General features: G+C 42.9%; 1 protein-coding gene across 1 annotated transcript in view; it reads left to right on the top strand.

Annotated features, from left to right (window-relative positions):
• Positions 1 to 26,153, top strand: part of PAPPA (pappalysin 1) — a 327,700-nt gene that overhangs the window by 126,391 nt on the left and 175,156 nt on the right. Inside the window, exons 3-6 of the mRNA XM_040322751.1 lie at positions 403 to 548; positions 6,490 to 6,789; positions 11,506 to 11,698; positions 15,203 to 15,324. Coding sequence (XP_040178685.1) covers positions 403 to 548; positions 6,490 to 6,789; positions 11,506 to 11,698; positions 15,203 to 15,324 — 761 coding nt within the window. The remainder of the gene's footprint in view (positions 1 to 402; positions 549 to 6,489; positions 6,790 to 11,505; positions 11,699 to 15,202; positions 15,325 to 26,153) is intronic.

Raw genomic sequence — 26,153 nt, 5'->3', positions numbered from 1 at the left:
TAATACTGGTTTGTTTATTAACCACATATTTATTGCTGTATTCCGTCTCAACTGGGGGTGAACCGAGGACTTCCATGACACGCATGTTTATAGATAGACTCTGGCCTTGTGTTAGGAAAGTACCGAATCGGCCGGTGGCCCCGCCTGGTCTTCTGGTGATATGGGGGGGGGGGGGGGGGGGGGTCAGTTAGAATATGTTTGATGTTAACATTTGACAGTAATCCCCTTTGATATGAATGTTTGAGTAACGATAATGATAACCTTCCCTGAAGAGGTCAATGAAAGAGAATCTCTTAAAAGGGCCACATTTATTTATTTATTTAATTCTCAATGGCGGTGACGCGCTGATAAATGAATTGGCGCGGAGAAGGTCACGGACTCACACTCCTGTTTATGTTGCAGGGCTTACTTAGATCTCAATGAACTGAAACAACGGCTCAATGTGACGGGGTCAACGCAGCTCAACATATTTTTTGCGAATTCGTCGGAAGAGGAGCTGGCCGGGGTGGCCACGTGGCCTTGGGACAAAGAGGTTCTCACGTATCTTGGTAGGTTGTGCTTATGGACTGTGTGCATGCCGTGTCTTGTCTACTGATTGAAAGGTAAAGGGAGGTCTAGGGAGCAGAGAAAAGTACATTCACCTACCCAATCCTGGACTCCTAGACCGCTCCCCGCAACACCTTCTGCCCCATGAATCAGTGGTCTAATGGTCTAAAGTCTTCTCCTCATCAAGATAGATGCAGGGCCTGTAGGCAAGGCACCATTCTTCCCACTGACACCAACAATAGGGCACCATTCCTCCCACTGACACCAACAGTACGGCACCATTCTTCCCACTGACACCAACAATAGGGCACCATTCTTCCCACTGACACCAACAATAGGGCACCATTCTTCCCACTGACACCAACAATAGGGCACCATTCCTCCCACTGACACCAACAATAGGGCACCATTCTTCCCATCCCACTGACACCAACAATAGGGCACCATTCCTCCCACTGACACCAACAATAGGGCACCATTCCTCCCACTGACACCAACAATAGGGCACCATTCTTCCCACTGACACCAACAATAGGGCACCATTCTTCCCACTGACACCAACAATAGGGCACCATTCTTCCCACTGACACCAACAATAGGGCACCATTCTTCCCACTGACACCAACAATAGGGCACCATTCCTCCCACTGACACCAACAATAGGGCACCATTCTTCCCACTGACACCAACAATAGGGCACCATTCTTCCCACTGACACCAACAGTACGGCACCATTCTTCCCACTGACACCAACAATAGGGCACCATTCTTCCCACTGACACCAACAATAGGGCACCATTCCTCCCACTGACACCAACAATAGGGCACCATTCTTCCCACTGACACCAACAATAGGGCACCATTCCTCCCACTGACACCACCAATAGGGCACCATTCTTCCCACTGACACCAACAATAGGACACCATTCTTCCCACTGACACCAACAATAGGGCACCATTCTTCCCACTGACACCAACAATAGGGCACCATTCCTCCCACTGACACCAACAATAGTGCACCATTCTTCCCACTGACACCAACAATAGGGCACCATTCTTCCCACTGACACCAACAATAGGACACCATTCTTCCCACTGACACCAACAATAGGGCATCATTCTTCCCACTGACACCAACAATAGTGCACCATTCTTCCCACTGACACCAACAATAGGGCACCATTCTTCCCACTGACACCAACAATAGGGCACTATTCCTCCCACTGACACCAACAATAGTGCACCATTCTTCCCACTGACACCAACAATAGGGCACCATTCTTCCCACTGACACCAACAATAGGACACCATTCTTCCCACTGACACCAACAATAGGGCATCATTCTTCCCACTGACACCAACAATAGTGCACCATTCTTCCCACTGACACCAACAATAGGGCACCATTCTTCCCACTGACACCAACAATAGGGCACCATTCTTCCCACTGACACCAACAATAGGGCACCATTCTTCCCACTGACACCAACAATAGGGCACCATTCCTCCCACTGACACCAACAATAGGGCACCATTCTTCCCATCCCACTGACACCAACAATAGGGCACCATTCCTCCCACTGACACCAACAATAGGGCACCATTCCTCCCACTGACACCAACAATAGGGCACCATTCTTCCCACTGACACCAACAATAGGGCACCATTCTTCCCACTGACACCAACAATAGGGCACCATTCTTCCCACTGACACCCACAATAAGGCACCATTCTTCCCACTGACACCAACAATAGGGCACCATTCTTCCCATCCCACTGACACCAACAATAGGGCACCATTCTTCCCACTGACACCCACAATAAGGCACCATTCTTCCCACTGACACCAACAATAGGGCACCATTCTTCCCATCCCACTGACACCAACAATAGGGCACCATTCTTCCCGCTGACACCAACAATTGGGCACCATTCCTCCCACTGACACCAACAATAGGGCACCATTCTTCCCACTGACACCAACAATAGGGCACAATTCCTCCCACTGACACCAGGGATGAGGCACTACGGCTCCCACTGACACCAATGGTGGGACACTATTCCTTTCACTGATACCGATGATGGGACACTATTCCTCACAGTGACACCAATTATGGGACACTATTCCTCCCACAGATACCAATGATGGGGCACTATTCCTCCCACTGATACCAATGATGGGGCACTATTCCTCCCACTGATACCAATGATGGGGCACTATTCCTCCCAGTGACACCAACAATGAGACACTATTCCTCCCACTGATACCAATGATGGGGCACTATTCCTCCCAGTGACACCAACAATGAGACACTATTCCTCCCACTGATACCAATGATAGAGCACTACTTCTCCCATCAATACCAATAACGGGGCACTATTCTTCCCACCAATTCCAATGATGGTGCACTATTCCTCCCACTGATACCAATGATGGGGCATTATTCCTCCGGCTGACACCAATGATGGGGTACTATTCCTCTTCCTAATGATCACAGGCATTATGTCGTTTTCTTACTCCCACTTACCACCAAGCCTAGGACATTGTTTACTCCACTGACATCGGGGCATTTTCTACTCCCACTGGCCACAGTGCAGCCCCCCTAAAGTCGGAAGACCCCTGTCCTAGAGCATTTGAACACTGAAGTAGGGTTGCATCAACACAACAAGGGAGAATTTTCAGGAGGCCCAGAGTTGGAACTTAAAGTATGTGCACACTTTAAAACAAAGTACACCCTACATAGAAGTCTAATAAAGCCTACCACACAGGTAGTGCCGGCACCGAGAAGATATTGGCATACCTCTGAACCGTCCCAGATTCGCCGGGTCCGTCTCAGGATTTCAAGAAAATTCCAGTGACCTGTGAATCTGGGCTGAATCCCGCAGCGGAGCCCAGTGCCAGAACAAGTTCCGACACTTGACTCCACTAGTCTACCTGGCAGGAATGCGCAATACAGCAGCTGTCAAGGCTAAAACTCGCTCAGTGCCCAGCCAGCACTGCCCCACCTCCCCCACCCGCTTCTCAGCCCACTGTACAGCCTACAGAATGGGAGAGGAGGTAGGCTAGGTCTGCTCTACCTCCTCCCCGTGTCCCCCTGTGCCCGCCCACAACTCCTGGTGTGCAGCCAATGCTGTGACTGTGAAGGGGTTGTGTGGGCGGGAATTTTGAAGCAGTGCTTGTGATGTCACTACCTGAGGGTAAGTGAGCAACTGAACTCTGTCCCCTCTCGCTTCCTTTCATCTAATACTGCCTTCCACATACTATAGTGATCCTTCCTGCCTTCCATGTGCCACAGTGCTCCTGCCCTCCATGTGCCATAGTGATCCTTCCTTCCTTCCTGCCTTCCATGTGCCATAGTGCTCCTGCCCTCCATGTGCCATAGTGATCCATCTTTCCTGCCTTCCATGTACCATAGTGATCCTTCCTGTCCTCCATGTGTCATAGTGACCCTTCCTTCCTGCCCTCCATGTTCCATAGTGATCCTTCCTTCCTGCCTTCTCCGCTCCACTGTGGGGTTAATTGCATTAATAGAGCCATAACAGGTCATTTGTATACTCCTATATACATGTATAGAGCCCCAATAGGTCCACTTTAGTTATCAGGATATAAAATAATAGATGTTTGGGCATTTTGGTGGGCGTAATTTTTTTTTTTGGGGGGGGGCAGCATTTCATTCTTGGTACCAGGCAGCACAATGTCTTGGGCCGGCACTGGAGGGTGAAGTCAGAGTGGAGGGCGAAGTCAGGGTGGAGGGCGAAGTCAGGGTGGAGGGTGAAGTCAGGGTGGAGGGTGAAGTAAGGGTGGAGGGTGAAGTCAGGGTGGAGGGCGAAGTCAGGGTGGAGGGTTAAGTCAGGATGAAGTCAGGTTGGTGGGTGAAGTCAGGGTGGAGGGCGAAGTCAGGGTGGAGGGTGAAGTCAGGGTGGAGGGTGAAGTCGAGGTGGAGGGTGAAGTCAGGGTGGAGGGTGAAGTCAGGGTGGAGGGCAAAGTCAAGGTGGAAGGGTCAGATGGACAAAAAGGAAAAGTGCATTTTATCTTAAAGTTGACTTTTATACAATTCAAAATAAATGTGTCTTTTGTGATAAAAAATACAAATAAATTATTTAGCTCCACATCGCTACCTGATCATTTTCAGCCACCTGCAGCCCCTAATAACGATACCCAACCCTTCCCTAGGCCTCGGCTCTCCAGTTAGAAGAAAGTCCCATTGGGGCAGGCTAGATGGACTGACAATCTGAACTGCATCTGTGTGTCAGGGGGGGGTCATCCTAGGTAAAGCATCAGATGGGCTTTCTTGAAAGAGATTTGGGGTGCTGGGGACATACTCATTGAGAGGGGTGAATTGCCGGCACTATATGAATATCTGAAATAAATAAATGAATATCGGGGATGCCTTTTGCAGTTGGCATTTCTATAGACAGATGGGCCTGCTGCCTGAAGACATGCAGATTAGCCTGCTGACAGGAAATCTCAGGTTGCCAGCAGAGCTTTCAAAGGAATGTCAGGGAATTGGAAACCAAAAGTTGTATTTGCAAACTTGCTTAATTTACATGAAAAAAAAATTAAAAGAGCAAAAGGTGTATTAACCACTTCACCGCCAGAAGAATTTACCCCCTTCCCGACCAGAGCGATTTTTATGTTTCGGCACTGCGTCGCTTTAACTGACCATTGCGCGGTCGTGCGACGTGGCTCCCAAACAAAATTGGCGTCCCTTTTTCCCCCCACAAATAGAGCTTTCTTTTGGTGGTATTTGATCACCTCTGCGGTTTTTATTTTTTGCGCTATAAACAAAAATAGAGCTACAATTTTGAAAAAAATATATATATTTTTTACCTTTTGCTATAATAAATTTCCCCCAAAATATATCTAAAAGTAATGCTACAATGGGCACAGTGAGAATGGGCACAGTACGGCTGCAATGGGCACAGTAAGGCTACAATGGGCACAGTGAGAATGGGCACAGTAAGGCTGCAATGGGCACAGTAAGGCTACAATGGGCACTGTGAGAATGGGCACAGTACGGCTGCAATGGGCACAGTAAGGCTACGATGGGCACAGTGAGAATGGGCACAGTAAGGCTGCAATGGGCACAGTAAGGCTACAATGGGCACAGTGAGAATGGGCACAGTAAGGCTGCAATGGGCACAGTAAGGCTACAATGGGCACAGTGAGAATGGGCACAGTACGGCTGCAATGGGCACAGTAAGGCTACAATGGGCACAGTGAGAATGGGCACAGTAAGGCTGCAATGAGCACAGTGAGAATAGGCAAAGTAAAGCTGCAATGGGCACAGTGAGGTTGCAAATGGACACATTGAGGCTGCAAATGGGCATTGTTGACCCTCTTTTCCGCTTACAGTAGCTGCTGCATTCTCACCCTAGGCTTATACGTTTTCACAGGTTTTTGTGGTAAAATTAGGGCTTCGGCTTATACTTGGGTCGACTCGGCTTATACTCGAGTATATACGGTAAGTAAAATGGGGGCTGGGGGGGGAGGGGTGGGGGCTGTAGCATTACAGGAGGGTTTTCACCTCAATGTATAGAATGCATTGAGGTGAAAAGTCTTGAGGGTTTACAAGCCCTTTAGTAGAGTTTAAAAAAATGTGGAACCTTTTTGTAGAACCTTCGTATAAGAGTTGGCACCTTGGGTCCTCTTGAGGGAAGCACTTGTTTGAGCTTATCTGGGGGGGCTTGCCCGGTGACTTCTTAATACAGCATTGAATGACAAAGCCATTGCCGTGATCATCAGCTCTTACCATAATGTACAGATCTACATTCTTGCATGTTACGGCAGACCTACCTTTGGGTTTGTCCTCCTCCGGTGCTGAAAGCTCTACAATCTTCTTCCGTAAGGTCTTTGAGAAATCAAAATGACCATCAAATGTACCCAAAAAAAAAAGGTTTAGTATTTAGCCTAACCGGTCTCCCTCTTCCTCTTTTTCCAGGTGGCATCGTCATGAACCCCTCTTTTTTCGGAGTTCCCGGCCATACTCATACCATGATCCATGAAATTGGGCACAGCCTGGGACTATACCACGTCTTCCGCGGAATCTCAGAAATTTTATCCTGCAGCGATCCGTGCATGGAGACGGAACCTTCCTACGAAACCGGGGATCTGTGCCACGATACCAACCCATCGCCTAGGCATAAGAGTTGCGGAGATCCCAACCCCGGACCCGGGAATGAAACTTGTGGCTTTCAAACTTTTTTCAACACCCCGTATAATAACTACATGAGCTATGCAGGTGAGACATTTGCTCACAGATAAAAAAGAAAACATAATCTGACAATATACACTGCTCAAAAAAATGTAAGGAACACTTTCAAAACACATCAGATGGGATTTCTACTGGTATGGACTGGGTAATGTGGTAGGATCTACACTGTAATGGACTGGGTAGTGTGTTAGGATCTACACTGTAATGGACTGGGTAGTGTGTTAGAATCTCTACTGGTATGGACTGGGTAATGTGTTAGGATCTATACTGGTATGGACTGGGTAATGTGTTGGGATCTATACTGGTATGAACTTTGTAATGTGGTAGGATCTATACTGGCTTGGACTGGGTAATGTGTTAGGATATATACAGGTATGGACTGGGTAATGTGTTAGGATCTCTACTGGTATGGACTGGGTAATGTGTTAGGATCTCTACTGGTATGGACTGGATAATGTGTTAGGATCTATACTGGTATGGACTTTGTAATGTGGTAAGATCTATACTGGTTTGGACTGGGAAATGTGTTAAAATCTATACTGGTATGGACTGGGAAATGTGTTAGGATCTATACTGGTATGGACTGGGTAATGTGTTAGGATCTATATTGGCATGGACCGGGTAATGTGTTAGGATCTACACTGGTATGGACTGGGTAATGTGGTAGGATCTATACTGGTATGGACTGGGTAATGTGTTTGGATCTATACTGGTATGAACTGGGTAATGCTTTAGGATCTCTACTGGTATGGACTGGGTAATGTTTTTGGATCTACACTGGTATGGACTGGGTAATGTGTTAAAATCTATACTGGTATGGACTGGAAAATGTGTTAGGATCTATACTGGTATGGACTGGGTAATGTGTTTGGATCTACACTGGTATGGACTGGGTAATTTGGTAGGATCTATACTGGTATGGACTGGGTAATGTGTTAGGCTCTACACTGGTATGGACTGGGTAATGTGTTAGGATCTACACTGGTATGGACTGGGTGATGTGTTAGGATCTACACTGGTATGGACTGGGTAATGTGGTAGGATCTATACTGGTATGGACTGGGTGATGTGTTCGGATCTATACTGGTTTGGACTGGGTAATGTGTTAGGATCTATACTGGTTTGGACTGGGTAATGTGTTGGGATCTATACTGGGTGTGTTAAGAATTCTGTTGTTCAACGGCAAATGCCAATCAAGCTCCATGGTGCCGGGCAGTGAGCACAGAGCACACTAGAGGACATCGGCCACCCAGAATTGGAAGCTCCGCCACTGACACCCAATGCTTTTCACAGATGAGAGCAGGTTCACCCGGAGCATATGTGACAGACATGAAAGGGTCTGGAGAAGCCGCGGAGAACTTTATGCTGCCTGTAACATCGTTCAGCATGATCGGTTTGGTGGTGGGTCAGTGATGGTCTGGGGTGGCATATCCATGGAGGGACGCACAGACCTCTACAGGCTACACAATGGCACCCTGACTGCCATTTAGGGCTGTCTTAATGCATGGGCAGTTGCATGGGGGCCCCATGATAATCTTGCATTATATCATACTTGCCAACTGGATTTGCCGGAACAGTCACGCTTTTTTACTAAGGCCACCCTTATTAAGTCTGTTTCTGATTGTTTGGTCACCAGTGGCCTGCTGGAGGTCATTTTGTAGGGCTCACAGGGCTCATCCTGTTCCTCCTTGCACAAAGGAGCAGATACCGGTCCTGCTGATGGGTTAAGGACCTTCTACGGCTCTGTCCAGCTCTCCTAGAGTAACTGCCTGTCTCCTGGAATCTCCTCCATGCTCTTGAGACCTTCTGGCCATGACACATATTGATGTGCCATCCTGGAGGAGTTGGACTGCCTGTGCAACCTTTATAGGGTCCAGGTATGGCCTCATTCTACCAGTAGTGACACTGACCCTAACCAAATGCAAAACTAGTGAAAAACTAGTCAAAAAAGAAAAAAAAAATCCTTACAGAGTTGCACTAATAAAAAACAATTATAAAAATAGTAATATCAAATTAACACAAAGAAGTCCACATGTACTGTGATGTTATATCTTATTCACAAGTGCTGTGATATTGCTCCTGATGCACTTCTTCGCCATCAACCACCTTAAGCATGACCGGTGCTTCGGTGCCACCACCAGGGGCTAAAAAAAACTCCTGTGGACCTCTCGTTACAGGCGGTCACTTGCACTTGTGGCTATAGCCCAGCCCAGGCCTTTTTCATGTAAACGGAACTCTCTGTCCTCTTGGAATAGATAGTGTAAAATGACCCCAAAAAACATAAGGAGTTCCACATGGCATGAAATCTTTAAAGCTTTATTATATGTATAACAATATTTGCACTTACAGCAAAGCTGATAACAATTTTCCTTAAGTATGGTGTGTCGGCCGACACACATCCGAAAAACCCGTCCTTCTGGGGACACAAGGGTAATAGTGACATTAGCGCGTCGCTCCGCCCTATGCGTTTCGTCATAGGTTGACGTCATCCAGCTGAAATCCAGGCAGATTTAAAAAAAAACTAAAAATTCAAGTAGCTTTGTATTTTTTTAATTCAAGCAGTGTAATTACCAGATATCAGCCTACAAGTGGGGCACAGTCTACAACTGGGGGGACATGTTTTGTTCCAGGGATAGTCCCAGATTTATATGTCCCCAAACAAAACGGGTTCCAGTCGTAGTCTGGGAAAAATCTGGGGCTGTCCCTGGAAAGAATGAAAGTTACTTCTGATATTAAATCAACATGTTAGAGATTTTAGTGATTGGGTTTAGATACTTTAGGTGAATTTGGTATCAAAGCATGGCTTTTTCTCAGCAAATCAAGCTTTTTTTGCTACTTTATGCAGGTTATAAAAAGTATTTTAAGTGCTGCAGTTCTTGGCAAGTATGTATGGTTTTTGCTTTCTACAGGACACTCCTATAACGGCCATCAATTATTAAAGGAAATTCCTGAATGTAGCCTTAAATCTGATGACAAAAATGTTTAACATCAATGGCCCAACTCGCAATCTGGGTTAATGAACTCGCACGATTTCCTGCTACGTCTGGTACAGGCCAAGTTTATTTTACTATGTAGACTGAGACTTTCTAGCCAATGAAATTAATGTTTAATGTTGAGTTGTTCTGAAAATGCTTTGTATAGCGGGTGATGACGATGCATATCACTTGAATGCCCCAAGGCTAGGTAAAAGCTGAACTTCAGGTAAACACACACATATATTTATATATATATATATATATATATATATATATATATATATATATATATATATATATATATATATATATATATATATATATATGTATATACACATATATATTTTAAAGAGATAAAAAAAACCAATAAAATATATATATATATATTAAAGAAATTAAAAATAACAATAAGAATTATAATATATATATATATATATATATATATATATATATATATATATATATATATTTTAAAGAAATTAAAAAAATAAGAATTATATATATATATATATATATATATATATATATATAAATATATATAAATATATATATATATATATATATATATATATATATATATATATATATATATATTATTATAATTATTATTGTTATTTTTTATTTCTTTAAAATATATATATATATATATATATATATATATATATATAAAAGAAATAAAATAAATATAAAAGAAATAAAATAAATTAGATACATATATATATATATATATATATATATATATATATATATATATATATATATATATATATATATATATATAAATTTGTTTTTTTTTTTATTTTTTTTTTTAAAAAAAATATATATATATAAAATTATAATTATTATTGTTATTTTTTATTTCTTTAAAAAAAAAATATATATATATATATATATATATATATATATATATATATATATATATATATATATATATATATATATATAATATATATATATATATATATATATATATATATATTAAAGAAATAAAATATAACAATAATAATTATATATATATATATATATATATATATATATATATATATATATATATATATATATTATTATTTTTTAAAGAAATAAAAAACACACATATATATATATATATATATATATATATATATATATATATATATATATATATATATATTTTTTGTTTCTTTAAAATATATATATATATATATTTTAATGAAATAAAAAATAACAATAATAATTATAATTATATATATATGTATATATATATATATATATATATATATATATATATATATATATATATATATATATATATATATATATATATAGTTTAAAGAAATAAAAAATAACAATAATAATTATAATTATATATATATATTTTTTTAAAAGAAATAAAAAAAAATAACAATAATTATAATATCATTTTTTAAAGAAAACAAGAAACAAAAAACGCCTATGCAAAGTAGGAAGTAACAAAATGCTACATTGACTCGGAGATCAGATGGTGAGATTTATGTTCTGTGGAAGCCTTTGTGAATTATCACAAACCTTGATATGACCTCTAATTTTCACGGGTTTGCCTTGTTCCTTCACAGGAGGGAGTAAGATATTTCATTTTTCTTTCCCTGTAAAAAAAAAAAAAAAAATGATGACTGAACAAACTCATTCACAGATCATTAACTCGAAATATACTTCAAAATATGCAGGCTTTTTTTTTTTTTTTACATTAAGGTTGCTCAAGGCGGACTGTCCCATAACAATGCATATATCCTTCTCATGGTTTTCCTTTCAGATGATGACTGCACTGATTCCTTCACTCCCAATCAAGTTGCCAGAATGCACTGCTATCTAGACCTAGTCTACCAAGGCTGGCAGCCCTTCTCCAAACCTCCACCGGTAGCAATTGCTCCGCAGATTGTTGAGCACACCTATACCTCAGTCACCCTGGAGTGGTTTCCACCAATTGATGGATACATCTTTGAAAGGTGAACGTTGATGAGAAGCTATTGCATGCATTTTTTTAATTAATTCCAGTCTTTCCCAAGAGAATTCTTTCTTCGTAACGTTCCTTGGCGAAACCCTGGTGCAAGTTTTGAATTTTATTTTATCTACCCAAGCTACAATGGTTCTGTCCCGCTACGTCCCTTCCTATTACTGTGACGTCAGTCCACCTGGAGGAGGAACAGTAGGGTTCTGAATTTTTCGAAAAAAAACGAATTCCTGTCCTACAAAGACAATGCTGCGCCTCCGCGTATACCGTACAGTGAGTGGGTGTTGTAGCCCTTGCAGGAAAGTGTGTTTCTAGTAAAACCACCAGAGAAAAAAAAAAAAAGCCTAAAAAATAAAACTTATGCAGCCACCACATCTAAGGAAGGGTAAGCTGCAATATATTACATTTTTGTTCTTGGGTTTACATGTACGTTATACATACATACACATTATTATCAATTATACATTATACTGTATTGCTAAAAAGTATTGGGACACCTGCCTTTACACTCATGCCTCATGCACACGACCGGTTTTCCCGACGAAAATTCTGAGCGTATAACTAGGATGCCATTAAAGTTCATGTGGTGCCTCGTACACACGATCGGTTTTCCCTTCATTGGTTGCCAGTAAAAGACAGAATCACTTTTAAGGCACTCTGTCTGATGCATAAGTGTGTTCAAGGAAATGCCCCCAATATCTATGCGAAAAATTAAAATGTCACAACCCCAATCGCGTTCTCCGATCCACCAACCAAAATCTACTCCAGATACCCAAAAGCCAGATACAAGTCCAAAGGAGAACGAAGATTTGGAACCCAAGGACCTAGACTATGGAACGCTCTACCAACCAGCATCCGGTTGGAGGTGAATCACCTGGCCTTCAGAAAAAAACTCAAAACCCATCTTTTCTGAGGGCAAAAGTATAGTAGGGAATGGATACTAAGCGCCCAGAGGCGATTCAGTTTGCATGTGTTGCGCTATATAAGTTTCTCACTCACTCACTCAAAAGTCCGCTGGGAAAACCGAGAACCTGCTTGGTTGCTTTTCCCGTGTACACACGTCCGGTTTTCCCAACAGGAAAACTGCCATGACAGCATTGGTCGGAAAAACCGGCCGTGTGTATGCTCCATAGCTGTTTTCCCGACAGGAAAACTGTGAGCAATAAAAACGTCTGGTTTTCCCGACCAAAGCTGTCATGGCAGTTTTCCTGTTGGGAAAACCGGTCGTGTGTACACGGGGAAAAGCAACCAAGCAGGTTCTCCTGCTTGGTTTCTTTTCCCCGTGTACACACGTCCGGTTTTCCTAACAGATCGTGTGTACGAGGCACCACATGAACTTCAATGGCATCCCAGTTGTACGCCGCGTACACCCGCTCGGAATTTCCGACAACAAAACCGTGGATAAACTTCAGACGGATTTTGGCTCTTGCATACATACAGCATATACACGGTAACACAAATGTTGTCGGAAATTACGAGCGTCAAGAACGCGGTGACGTACAACACGTACGACGGCACTAGAAAAGAGAAGTTCAATACCAGTCGTGTTAGTAGAAGTTTGGTGAGAGACGATTCGCGCTTTTCAGCCTCGTGCTTTTCAGTCTGTTACAGCGTGAGGCCTCGTACACACGATAGGTTAAACAGAGGACAACGGTCTGATGGACCGTTTTCATCGGTCAAAACCGATCGTGTGTGGGCCCCATAGGTTATTTAACCATCGGTTAAAAAAAAGCCAACTTGCTTTAAATTTAACCGATGGATTCCTAACCGATAGGTCAAAACCGATCGTTAGTAGGCACGACCATCGGTTAAAAATCCACGCATGCTCAGAATCAAGTCGACGCATTCTTGGAAGCATTGAACTTTTTTTTCAGCACGTCGTTGTGTTTTACGTCACCGCGTTCTGACACGATCGGTTATTTAACCGATGGTATGTGGGCGCAACGGACCATCAATCAGCTTCATCTGTTAACCGATGACAACAGTCCTTCAGACCGTTCTCATCGGATGGACTGATCGTGTGTACGAGGCTTCACGAATGTGCTATCTCCACTATGAACGCTAGTTTTACCAGACCGAGCACTTCCTTCTCGTACTTGATTCAGAGCATGCGTGGAATTTTATGCGTCGGAATTGTCCACACACGATTAGAATTTACAAGAACGGATTTTCTTGTTGGGAAATTTGAGAACCAGCTGTTTTTGTTTTCGGAGATTCCATCAGAAATTGTCCGATGGGGCCTACATACGGTCAGAATTTCCAACAACGAGCTCCCATCGAACATTTGTTGTTGGAAATTCCGAGCGTGTGTACGCGGCATTAGTCCGTAGGGTTCAATATTGAGTCGGGCCCCACCCTTTGCAGCTATAACAGCTTCAACTCTTCTGGGAAGGCCGTCCACAAGGTTTAGGAGTGTGTCTATGGGAACTTGACTAAAATTTCAGATTCAAGATGTATCCTCACAGGGTGACTCTGTGGATACACAATTAAACGTCCCAATAATGTTTTAGAAGAAGAAAATTGGAGCTAGAAAGTTGGACTTTATAGGCACACGAGTAGACCATATAAAATGTATTAAAGTTTCTATGGGAATGTTTGACCATTCTTCCAGAAGCACATTTGTGAGGTCAGGCACTGATGTTAGATGAGAAGGTCTGGCTTGCAGTCTCCGCTCCAATTCATCCCAAAGGTGTTCTTTCGGGTTGAGGTGAGGACTCTGTGTAGTCCAGTCAAGTTCCTCCACCCCAACTCGTTCATCCATGTCCTTATGGACCTTGCTTTGTGCACTGGTCCAAATCATTTGGTGGAGGGGGGATTAGGGTGTGGGGTTGTTTTTCAGGGGTTGTGCTTGGCCCCTTAGTTCCAGTGAAGGGAACTCTTAAGGCGTCAGCCTACCAAGACATTTTGGACAATTTCATGCTCCCAACTTTGTGGGAACAGTTTGGGGACGGCCACTTCCTGTTCCAACATGACTGCGCACCAGTGCACAAAGCAAGGTCCATAAAGACACGGATGAGCGAGTTTGGGGTGGAGGAATTTGACTGGCCTGCACAGAGTCCTGACCTCAAACCGATATAACACCTTTGGAATGGTGGAGACTGTGAGTCAGGCCTTCTCGTCCACCGATAGTGTCTGACCTCACAAATGCTCTTCTGGAAGAATGGTCAAACATTCCCATAGACACACTCCTAAACCTTGTGGATGGCCTTCCCAGAAGAGTTGAAGCTTTTATTGCTGCAAAGGATGGGACCAACTCAATATTGAACCCTGCGGACTAAGACTGGGAAGCCATTAAAGTTTATGTGCATGTAAAGGCAGGCGTCCCAATACTTTTGAAATAGTGTATATTAAAAACACAATATGGACAATTTTTTGAGTCATTGTTACCTTATAAATGATATAAGTAATGCTCCTGTTTAGCTTTTATTTATTAAAAATAAATGTTTTATGTACATGTTTAATGGAATAATAAAAGAGGTGTTGTTTCTTCTTTTGTTAGAGATTTGGGATCAGCCTGTCATTTGTGTGATGAGAAAAGGATCTTGGTTCAGTATGCTTCCAATGCATCTTCCCCAGTGCCATGTAACCCCACTGGGCATTGGAGTCCAAGGGAAGCTGAAGGTAAGAACAGTGTATATCAGACTATCAATGGGCAATAATATGAAGATTGCCCCTCTCCTTGCAGCTATAACAGCCTTCTCTTTTACGGGAAGGCTGTCCTCAAGATATTGCAATGTATCTATGAGAATTTGTGCCCATTTACCAACAAGAGCATTTATGAGGTCAGCTACTGATGTTGGTTGAGAAGAACTGGCTTACAATCAGCGTTACAATTCATCCCAAAAGTGTCCAGTATGGTTAAGGATGAGAAGACGCGGCTCACGCTGATATTCCTTTTCATCTCAAAGGTGTCCAGTAGGGTTGAGGTCAGGTATCTGTGTTGGATGAAAAGACCTGGCTCACAATCAGTGTTCCAATTCATCCCAAAAGTGTCCAGTAGGGTCGAGGTCAGCTACTAATGTTGGATGAGAAGACCTGGCTCACAACCGATGTTGCTTTTCATCTCAAAGGTGTCCAATAGGGTTGAGGTCAGGTACTGATGTTGGATGAGAAGACCTCGCTCGCAACCAATGTTCTAATTCATCCCCAAAGTGTCCAGTAGGGTTTAAGTCAGGTACTGTCATTGGAATAGGAAGCCTTGGCTCACATCGATATTCCTTTTTATTAGGGTTGTCCCGATACCACTTTAAGACCGAGTACAAGTATCGATACTTTTTTTCAAGTACTCGCCAAGACCGAATACCGATACTTTTTTTTTAATCTCATGTGACAGCGGCACATGTGTCAGTAGTTTTTTTTTTTATCTTTAACAATTTGTTTTTAATTTTTTACAATTTTTTTATTTATTTATAATGCTTTATTTTTTTTTAAGGGGGGGCACCGTGTCAGTGTGTTTTTTCTTTTATTTTTTTTATTATTTTCTACAATAATATTTGTTTTATTTATTTTATCAGCCCTGTTGGGGGGCTTTGGTGAGATATCAGGGGTCTTAACAGACCTCTGACATCCATCTCCCCTTTAAGACAGAGAAGGGGACTAGGGACACTGATTCCCCAGTCCCTTTCTCAGCAGCCTCAGCTGCGCTGAAAATGAATGCAGAGAAGACAGCGGCTTCTCTTCATTCATAAACTGAAACATTATAATCACAGTTTACAATGTTTCAGTTATGTGAATAGACAGAGTCAGTGATCACTGACTCTGTCCATTCGGAGCAGTAAGGAGCCGGATTTACAGGCTCCTACCCCGATCTCCATCCTGACAGTTCCAGGGGGTGGAGGAGGAGAAGGGAAGGAGAGAGAGAAACACGGTGGATACACGGAGGAATACACGGCGGGAATACATGGAGGAATACACGGTGGGAATACACGGCGGGAATACACGGAGGAATACACGGAGGGAGAGAGAAACACGGGGGACACGGAGGGAGAAAGAAACACGGTGGGGGACACGAAGGGAGGGAGACTGCAGCAAAATGGCGGGGGGCTGGAGAAGGACACGGGACAGTCAGCGGTGATATTCCTTTTTATCTTAAAGGTGTCCAGTAGGGTTAAGGTCAGGTTCTGTTCTTGGATGAGAAGACCCGGCTCACACCGATATTTATTTTTCATCTCAAAGGTGTCCAGTAGGGTTGAGGTCAGGTAAGGGTGTTGGATGAAAATATCTGGCTCACAATCAGCGTACCTATTCGCCCCAAAAGTGTCCAGTAGGGTTAAGGTCAGGTACTGATGCTGGATGAGACCTGGCTCACAATCTGTGTTACAATTCATTCCAAAGGTTTTCAGTAGGGTTGAGGTCAGGTACTGATTTTGGATAAGAAGACCTGGCTCACAACTGATGTACCAATTCATCCCAAAAGTGTCCAGTAGGGTTGAGGAAAGGTACTGATTTTGGATAAGAAGACCTGGCTCACAACTGATGTACCAATTCATCCCAAAAGTATCCAGTAGGGTTGAGGTCAGATACTGATGTTGGATGAGAAGATCTGACTCACAATTGGTGTTTTAATTCATCCTAAAGGGGTTCAGTAGGGTTGAGGTCAGGTACTGATATTGAATGAGAAGACCTGGCTCTCTCATTAACTGTTCCAATTCATCCCAAAGATGTTTAGTGGTGTTGAGAGCAGTTACTGTTGTGGGATGAGAAGATCTGGATCACAATCTATGATCCACTTCATCTCAAAGGTGTTCAGCAGGGTTAAGGTCAGGTACTAATGTTGGTTGAGAAGAACTGACTTACTGCTGGTGTTCCAATTCACCCTAAACTTCTTCAGTAGGGTTAAAGCTGTGAAGGCAACTCAAGTTCCTCCAAACCAAACTGGTCCAACCATGTCTTTATGGAGCTGGCTTTGTACACAGGGGCACAGCCATGCTGAAACAGAAAAGGATCTTTTCCAAACTGTTGCCACGAGGTTGGAACAGCAAAATTCTCTACAGTGGGGCAGATTCACGTACCTCGGCGCATATCTCCGCCGGGCGCAGCGTATCTAAGATACACTACGCCGCCGTAACTTATTTTTTTTCTCCGAATCCTCAAAGAATTTGCGCCGTAAGTTACGGCGGCGTAGTGTATCTTTGGCGGCGTAAGGGCGCGGAATTCAAATGGATGTGATGGGGGCGTGTTTTATGTAAATACATTGTGATCCGACGTAAACAATGTTTTTTTTAATGGCGCGTGCGCCGTCCGTGGGGGTATCCCAGTGCGCATGCTCTAAATTAAACCGGAAGAAGCCAAAGCTTATGCCGGTGACGTCATTCTACGCAAATCCCTATTCGCGAACGACTTACGCAAACAACGTAAAAAATTCAAAAGGCGACACGGGAACGACGGCCATACTTAACATTGAGTACGCCTCATAACAGCAGCTTTAACTATACGCCGGAAAAAGCCGAACGCAAACGACGTTAAAAAAATGCGCCGGCCGGATGTTGTGGATCGCCGTAACAAGCTAATTTGCATACTCCGCGGAATTCAACGGAAACGCCACCTAGCGGCTGCCGAAAAAATGCACCTAAGATCCGACGGCGTACTAAGACGTCGGATCGATCCCTCATTCTGTCGTATCTTGTTTTGTGGATACAAAACAAAGACACGACGCGGGAACTTTAAAATTACGCGGCGTATCCATCGATACGCCGGCGTAATTCTTTTGTGGATCTGCCCCAATGTCTTTATGTTACCCTTAAACACATGAGATAATCGCCTGTAGGCTGACCTAAGTTTGAATGGATTGTATGTGTAACAACATCTGACCACTTTTGGGGTGAGGGGTTATTTCCTTTTGGATAAAACTCGCTTTGCAACCCTTTGCAAAGTTGCAACCAAAGAACACCGGGCCTGATTCCCAAAAGAGATACGCAGACTTAACTGCTGTTCAGTCTGTGCCTAACTTTGGAAACGATCCTCAAAAGGCTTTTTCCAAAGTTAGGCAGAAAATCTGACATGTGTAAGACACTTACACGGTCAGATCTTAGGATGCAGTACCGCATCCGCCACTGGGGGCATTTCTCATGGAAATGCAGCTTTGAGTATGCAAATGAGGACTTAAGCAGATCCACAACGCTTTCCAGCACTGTGATTTCTGCGTAAGTTCCAATTTTGCCTGCGCAAAACTAGGGCTGGTTTTACAATGTGGAAAGTTAGTCACACCTTGTAAAGGCCCATTCAAGCGACGGCATTTGGTATACATTCCCGAGGGAGAACTCCACGGCAATTTTTAAATTCAAAACCGTCATGGGTTCCCCCCCCAGGAGCATACCAGGCCCTTAGGTCTGGTATGGGTTGTAAGGAGACCCCCCCTACGCCGAAAATTCGACGTAGGGGTCCCCCTACAATCCATACCAGACCCGTATCCAAAGCACGCTACCCGGCCGGTCAGGAAAGGGAGTGGGGACGAGCGAGCGCCCCCCCCCTCCTGAGCCGTGCCAGGCCGCATGCCCTCAACATGGGGGGGTTGGGTGCTCTGGGGCAGGCGGGCGCACTGCGGGCCCCCCCACCCCAGAGCACCCTGTCCCCATGTTGATGAGGACAGGACCTCTTCCCGACAACCCTTGCCGTTGGTTGTCGGGGTCTGCGGGCGGGGGCTTATCGGAATCTGGGAGTCCCCTCAAATAAGGGGGCCCCCAGATACCGGCCCCCCACCCTAAGTGAATGGATATGGGGTACATCGTACCCCTACCCATTCACCTGTAGGCAAAAAGTAAAAGTTATTAAACACACAACACAAGGCTTTTTAAAATAATTTATTATTCTGCTCCGGAGGCCCCCCCTGTCTTCTTTATTAGCTCTATTACCAGGGGGGCTTCTTCTTCCACTCTCCGGGGGTCTTCTTCCACTCTCCGGGGGTCTTCTTCTCTCTTCGCCGCTCTCCGCTGTTGACTCGGCGAACCCTGGTTCTTCTCCAGCTGTCCGGTGCCTTCTCCTTCAGCGCTGGCTGCCTGCTATCTTCGTGTGTTAGCTCAATTACTAGCAGGCAGCCATCGCGGTCTTCTGTGACGTCACCTTCTTCTCTTCTGTTCTTCTCCCCTCTTCCGATGTTGACTCGTCGCCTCTTGTCGCTGTAATGATGGAAGCGCGCCTTGCATCCCATTTATATAGGCATCACCGTCCCATCATGCTCCGGCAGGTACCCACGTGGTGGGTGCCTACCCACGTGCACCCACCACGTGGGTACCTACCGGAGCATGATGGGACGGTGATGTCTATATAAATGGGATGCAAGGCGCGCTTCCATCATTACAGCGACAAGAGGCGACGAGTCAACATCGGAAGAGGGGAGAAGAAGAACCTGACGTCACAGAAGACCGCGCCGGCTGCCTGTTAGTAATTGAGCTAACACACAAACATAGCAGGCAGCCAGCGCTGAAGAAGAAGGCACCGGACAGCTGCAGAAGAACCGGGGTTCGCCGAGTCAACAGCGGAGAGCGGCGAAGAGAGAAGAAGACCCCCGGAGAGCGGAGAAGCCCCCCCCCCCCCGGAGAGCGGAAGAAGAAACCCCCCCCGGAGAGTGGAAGAAGACCCCCGGAGAGTGGAAGAAGAAGCCCCCCCTGGTAATAGAGCTAATAAAGAAGACAGGGGGGGCCTCCGGAGCAGAATAATAAATTATTTTAAAAACCCTTGTGTTGTGTGTTGAATAACTTTTACTTTTTGCCTCCAGGTGAATGGGTAGGGGTACGATGTACCCCATATCCATTCACTTAGGGTGGGGGGCCGGTATCTGGGGGCCCCCTTATTTGAAGGGACTCCCAGATTCCGATAAGCCCCCGCCCGCAGACCCCGACAACCAACGGCAAGGGTTGTCGGGAAGAGGTCCTGTCCTCATCAACATGGGGACAGGGTGCTCTGGGGTGGGGGGGGCCCGCAGTGCGCCCCCCTGCCCCAGAGCACCCAACCCCCCCATGTTGAGGGCATGCGGCCTGGCACGGCTCAGGAGGGGGGGCGCTCGCTCGTCCCCACTCCCATTCCTGACCGGCCGGGTAGCGCGCTTTGGATACGGGTCTGGTATGGATTGTAGGGGGACCCCCTACGTCGATTTTTCGGCGTGGGGGGTCTCCTTACAACCCATAACAGACCTAAGGGCCTGGTATGCTCCTGGGGGGGAACCCATGCCGGTTTTTTCTTTGAAAATTGGCATTGAGTTCTCCCTCTCAGGAATGCATGCTGAGCGACGCTGTCATTTTTTTTTATAATTATTTGTTTTCCCGGCGCGTATATTTTTTTTCACCCGTCGCAACTTTAGTGTCCCGTCGCAATCTTCAAAGCCGCCCGGCGTCAATTACGTTCGCGCGCTGCACGTCGGGAAAATTACGTCACACGCATGCGCAGTACGGCCGGCGCGGGAGCGCGCCTCATTTAAATTTTAAACGCCACCCGGAGAGGAGGACCGCCTTGCGACGGCGGCACTTAAGTTACACGGCCTGAAATTTCTAGGTAAGTGCTTTGTGGATCAGGCACTTAGGTAGAGATTTTAAGTCAGTGTAACTTAACTGCTGAAAGTTAAGTTAGGCAGCTTTTTTGGGAATCAGGCCCACCATACCTACTGAACACCTTACCTACTATTCGCGAGCGACTTACGCAAACAACGTAAAAAATTCAAAATTCGACCCGGGAATGACTGCCATACTTAACATAGGATACACCGCATATAGCAGGGGTAACTATCCGCCGGAAATAGCCGAACGCAAACGACGTAAAAAAAAAAAAGTCCCGGGCGGGCGTTCGTTTCTGAATCGGCGGAAATCCTCATTTGCATATTCGTTGCATGAAAAAAAAGAAACGCCACCTAGCGGCCGGCCTGAAATTGCAGCCTAAGATCCGACGGTGTAAGTCACTTACACCTGTCGGATCTTAGGGAGATCTATGCGGAACCTGATTCTATGAATCAGGCGCATAGATAAGAACTCATAGGAACTCAGAGATACGACGGCGTATCAGGAGATACGCCATCGTATCTCTATCTAAATCCGGGCCATACAGTATATATATATATATATATTTAAAAAATATATAATGTTGATCCCTCTATGTATTTTTATATATATGTGTATGTACTGTATATATATATATATATATATATATATATATATATATATATATATGAAAGTGTTTCCTTTTTGCTTTAAATGTATTTTTTTTTTTTAACAGAATGTTCAGTATTTTCAGTAAAGGACGTCATCCTATATAATAAAAAAAGCGATAACCCTAATTGCCATGGACACATTGATCCATTTTAGACTGTCATTGTCTGAAATCCCCAACGCATCTAATTATAATTTACAGACGTAACATTAACTAAATTATTTTTAGAATCAATAATAGCAATCAAAGAAAAAACACACTACAGTCTTGGCTATATTTGTAAACCCTCGTTAGTCATCTGGGTCTCTTGAATGAGTTTTTTGGCATGACTCACATGTACTGTACTCTGTAGATTGCCTTATAAATGTTTATTAACCACTTTTCTACCAAGGATTTCTTTTTTTTTTTTTTATTCTTCTCTCCTTTGTTAGAAATTACTTTAAACCCTCAAACAATTTATATATTTTCTGAAAGCAAAGGTCCTAGAGAATAAAATGATGGCAATATTTTTCTGTGTGCTATATTTGCACAGCTGTTTATTAAATCTTTTTTTTTTTTTTTAAAGTGTGTTAAAATAAATTTTGCACACAAGCACAATATAATACCAAATATTTGGGGGTAAAATGTAAAAAGATGGGGTTCTGTCAAATATATAGATACCAAACATGTCAAGACCAATAGGTAGATTCAGGTAGAGTTAGGCCGGCTTATCAGTAGATAAGCCGACCTAACTCAGAATCTAAGCCGACTTATGTTTAAGTGTATTCTCAAACAGAGATACGCTTAAACATATCTAAGATACGACGGATTGCGCCGTCCTATCTTAGATTGCAATATTTCGGATGGCCGCTAGGTGGCGCTTCCATTGCGGTCGGCGTAGAAATGTAAATGAGGGGATACGCCGATTCACGAACGTACGCCAGGCCGACGCAGTACTTTTACGCCGTTTACGTAAGAGATAGGCCACGTAAAGTTAGAGCTAGGCCCTAGTGGAATAGTAATGTCAAGTATGGCCGCCGTTCCCGCCGCGAAATTCGAAATTTTTACGTTGTTTGCGTAAGTCGTCCGCGAATCGGGATTTTACGTTTACGTCCACGTCGAAATCAATAGGCTGTACGGCGTACTTAGCCACAATGCGCACTGGGAAATGTAGGCACACGGCGCATGCGCAGTAGCCAAAAAACGTCAAAAACGTGAGGTCAAGCCTCATTACCATTAAACATGCCCCCCTCCAACCCATTTGAATTAGGCGCCCTTACGCCCGCCGCGTTTACACTACGCCGCCCTAAGTAAGGAGGTAAGTGCTTTGAGAATCATGTACTTGCCTTTCTTACTTAAGGCGGCGCAGTGTAAACACGCTAGGCTACACCGCCGCAAATTAGCGCGCCCCTACCTGAATCTACCTATTAAAGCGGGAGTTCACTCCAAAAATTTTTTTAACATTAGATTGAGGCTCATTTTGTCAAGGGGAATCGGGTAGTTTTTTTAAAATCGAAGCAGTACTTACCGTTTTAGAGAGCGATCTTCTCCGCCGCTTCCGGGTATGGGCTGCGGGACTGGGCGTTCCTATTTGATTGACAGGCTTCCGACGGTCGCATACATCTCGTCACGAGTAGCCGAACGTCGGTGCGGCTCTGTACGGCGCCTGCGCACGGACGTTCGGCTACTTTCAGAAAATAGTAACGCGATGTATGCGACCGTCGGAAGCCTGTTAATCAAATAGGAACGCCCAGTCCCGCAGCCCATACCCGGAAGCGGCGGAGAAGATCGCTCTCTAAAACGGTAAGTACAGCTTCGTTTTAAAAAAAAACACCCGATTCCCCTTCACAAAATGAGCCTCAATCTAATGTTAAAAATTGTTTTTCGGGTGAACTCCCGCTTTGACCAGTTCCAGTCCCGGCCAATTGTGACATTCCTCTTCTACATCATTTTTGTCTTCCTAGAAAAGTACTTAGAACACCCAGACATTATGGGGTAGATTCACAAAGGAGATACGCCGTCGTATCTCTGAGTCTGGCCGGTCGTATCTATACGCCTGATTCATAGAATCAGTTACGCATAGATTTCTGTTAGATCCGACCGGCGTAAGTCTCTTACGCTGTCGGATCTTAACTGCATACTTACGCTGGCCGCTAGGGGCGTGTACGCTGATTTACGCCTAGAATATGTAAATCAGCTAGATATGCAAATTCACAAACGTACGCCCGGCCGACGCAGTACAGTTACGCCGTTTACGTTAGGCTTTTCTCGGCGTAAAGTTACCCCTGCTATATGAGGCGTATATGCGGCGTACCAATGTTAAGTATGGCCATCGTTCCCGCTGCGAAATTTGGAACCCAAAACTCTCCATAGGTTTAAAACCCTTTACAGGTTACCAGTTTAGAGTTACACTGGAGGTCTGGGCCTAGAATTGTTGCTCTCACTCTGACGTTCGTGGCGATACCTCACATGTGGGCTGCAAACACAGGGGGAACGTTATTTTGTTTTATTTTATTTTTTTACATTGTACCTTTATTTTATTTTTTTATTATGTATTATTATTTTTTTTTACATTATACTTTTATTTTATGTTTTTATTATTTATTATTATTATTATTATTATTATTATTATTATTATTATTATATTTTTTTTTACATTGTACCGTTCATATTGCTATTACAAGGGGTGAACAACAAGCCAGTTTACCGTGAATTATGTCCCCAGAATCACTCCAGTGTTTGCTGGGATTCCTAGCATGATTTTACGAATTATACAAAATAATAAATGCTGCATCTAAATGAATGAAATGTAACAAATTAATAATAATAAATAATAATAATAAAATGCTTAAATTATTATTATTATTATTATTATTATTATTATTATTATTATTATTTATTATTTTTAATTAGATATGTTCCATTCCTTGAGATGCAGCATTTGTTATTTCGGATAATTTGTAACTTTGGATACATTTTTATTTGTTACGTTCACTAACAGCCAAATTTGAAAGAAAATTCCAATACTATAATTTAATAATTCTTTATTATTAGTTAGTTAGCTATTAGTTCAGATTTTCGCATTTTCGAATTTTCAGATTTTTGTCCTTATTTTTGAATTTACGAATTTACGAATTTCGAATACTGCATTTAACAAATAGAACAAAACAAAATAATAATAATAAATAGCAATAAGAATAATAATTAGTATTATTCTTTATTTTTAATTAGTTACGTTCCATTCGTTTAAATGCAGCATTCATTATTTCGGATGATTCGTAACTTTTGGTAAATTCATATTTGTTACTTTCACTAACAGACAAATTTGAAAGGGAAATTCCAATACCTATAATTTAATAATTAGTTATTGTTAGTTATTATTTCAGATTTTCATTTTTATTTTCCAATTTTCAAATTTATGAATTTCGAATGCTGCATCTAAACAAATGTAACATAACAAATTAGTAATAATAAATAATAATAATAATAATAATAATAATAATAATAATAATAATAATAATAATATTAATAATCATAAACGTTTTTATAATTATTATTACTGTTTATTATTTTCAATTAGTTACATTCCATTCGTTTAGATGCAGCATTCATTATTTCTGAAAATTCGTAACTTCTGATAAATTTATATTCGTTACGTTCACTAACAGCTAAATTTGAAAAAGAAATTCCAATACCTATAATTTAATAGTTAGTAATAGTTATTATTATTATTAGTTAGTTATTTCTGATTTTCAATTTTGTGTGTTTTCAAATTTTTGGACTTTGGTTCTTATTTTCGGATTTTTGTTCTCATTTTCGAATTTTTAAATTTCCAAATTTTGAATACTGCATCTAAACAAATGGAACATAACAAATTAATAATAATAAATAATAATAATAAAACATTATTATTAGTTATTATTTTTAATTAGTTACCTTCCATACGTTTAGATGCAGCATTCATTATTTCATATAATCCGTAACTTCGGATAAATTCATATTCGTTACGTTCACTAACAGACACATTTAAAAGGAAATTCCAATACCTATAATTTATTAGTTTGTAATAGTTATTATTATTAATATTACTATAGTATATAGCAGGGTTTGACAAATTTGCTTGGAATCTAGGAGCCAGCTAAAAAAGTTAGGAGCCAGAAAACGCACCCCGTCCCGACGAGCTTGCGCGCAGAAGCGAACACATACGTGAGCAGCGCCCGCATATGTAAACGGTGCTCAAACCACACATGTGAGGTATCGCCGCGATTGGTAGAGCGAGAGCAATAATTCTAGCACTAGTCCTCCTCTGTAACTCAAAACATGCAACCTGTAGATTT

The sequence above is a fragment of the Rana temporaria genome, chromosome 9, assembly GCF_905171775.1.
Source record: "Rana temporaria chromosome 9, aRanTem1.1, whole genome shotgun sequence".
Lineage (NCBI taxonomy): Eukaryota > Metazoa > Chordata > Amphibia > Anura > Ranidae > Rana > Rana temporaria.
This window is presented reverse-complemented; position numbering and strand designations above follow the sequence as displayed.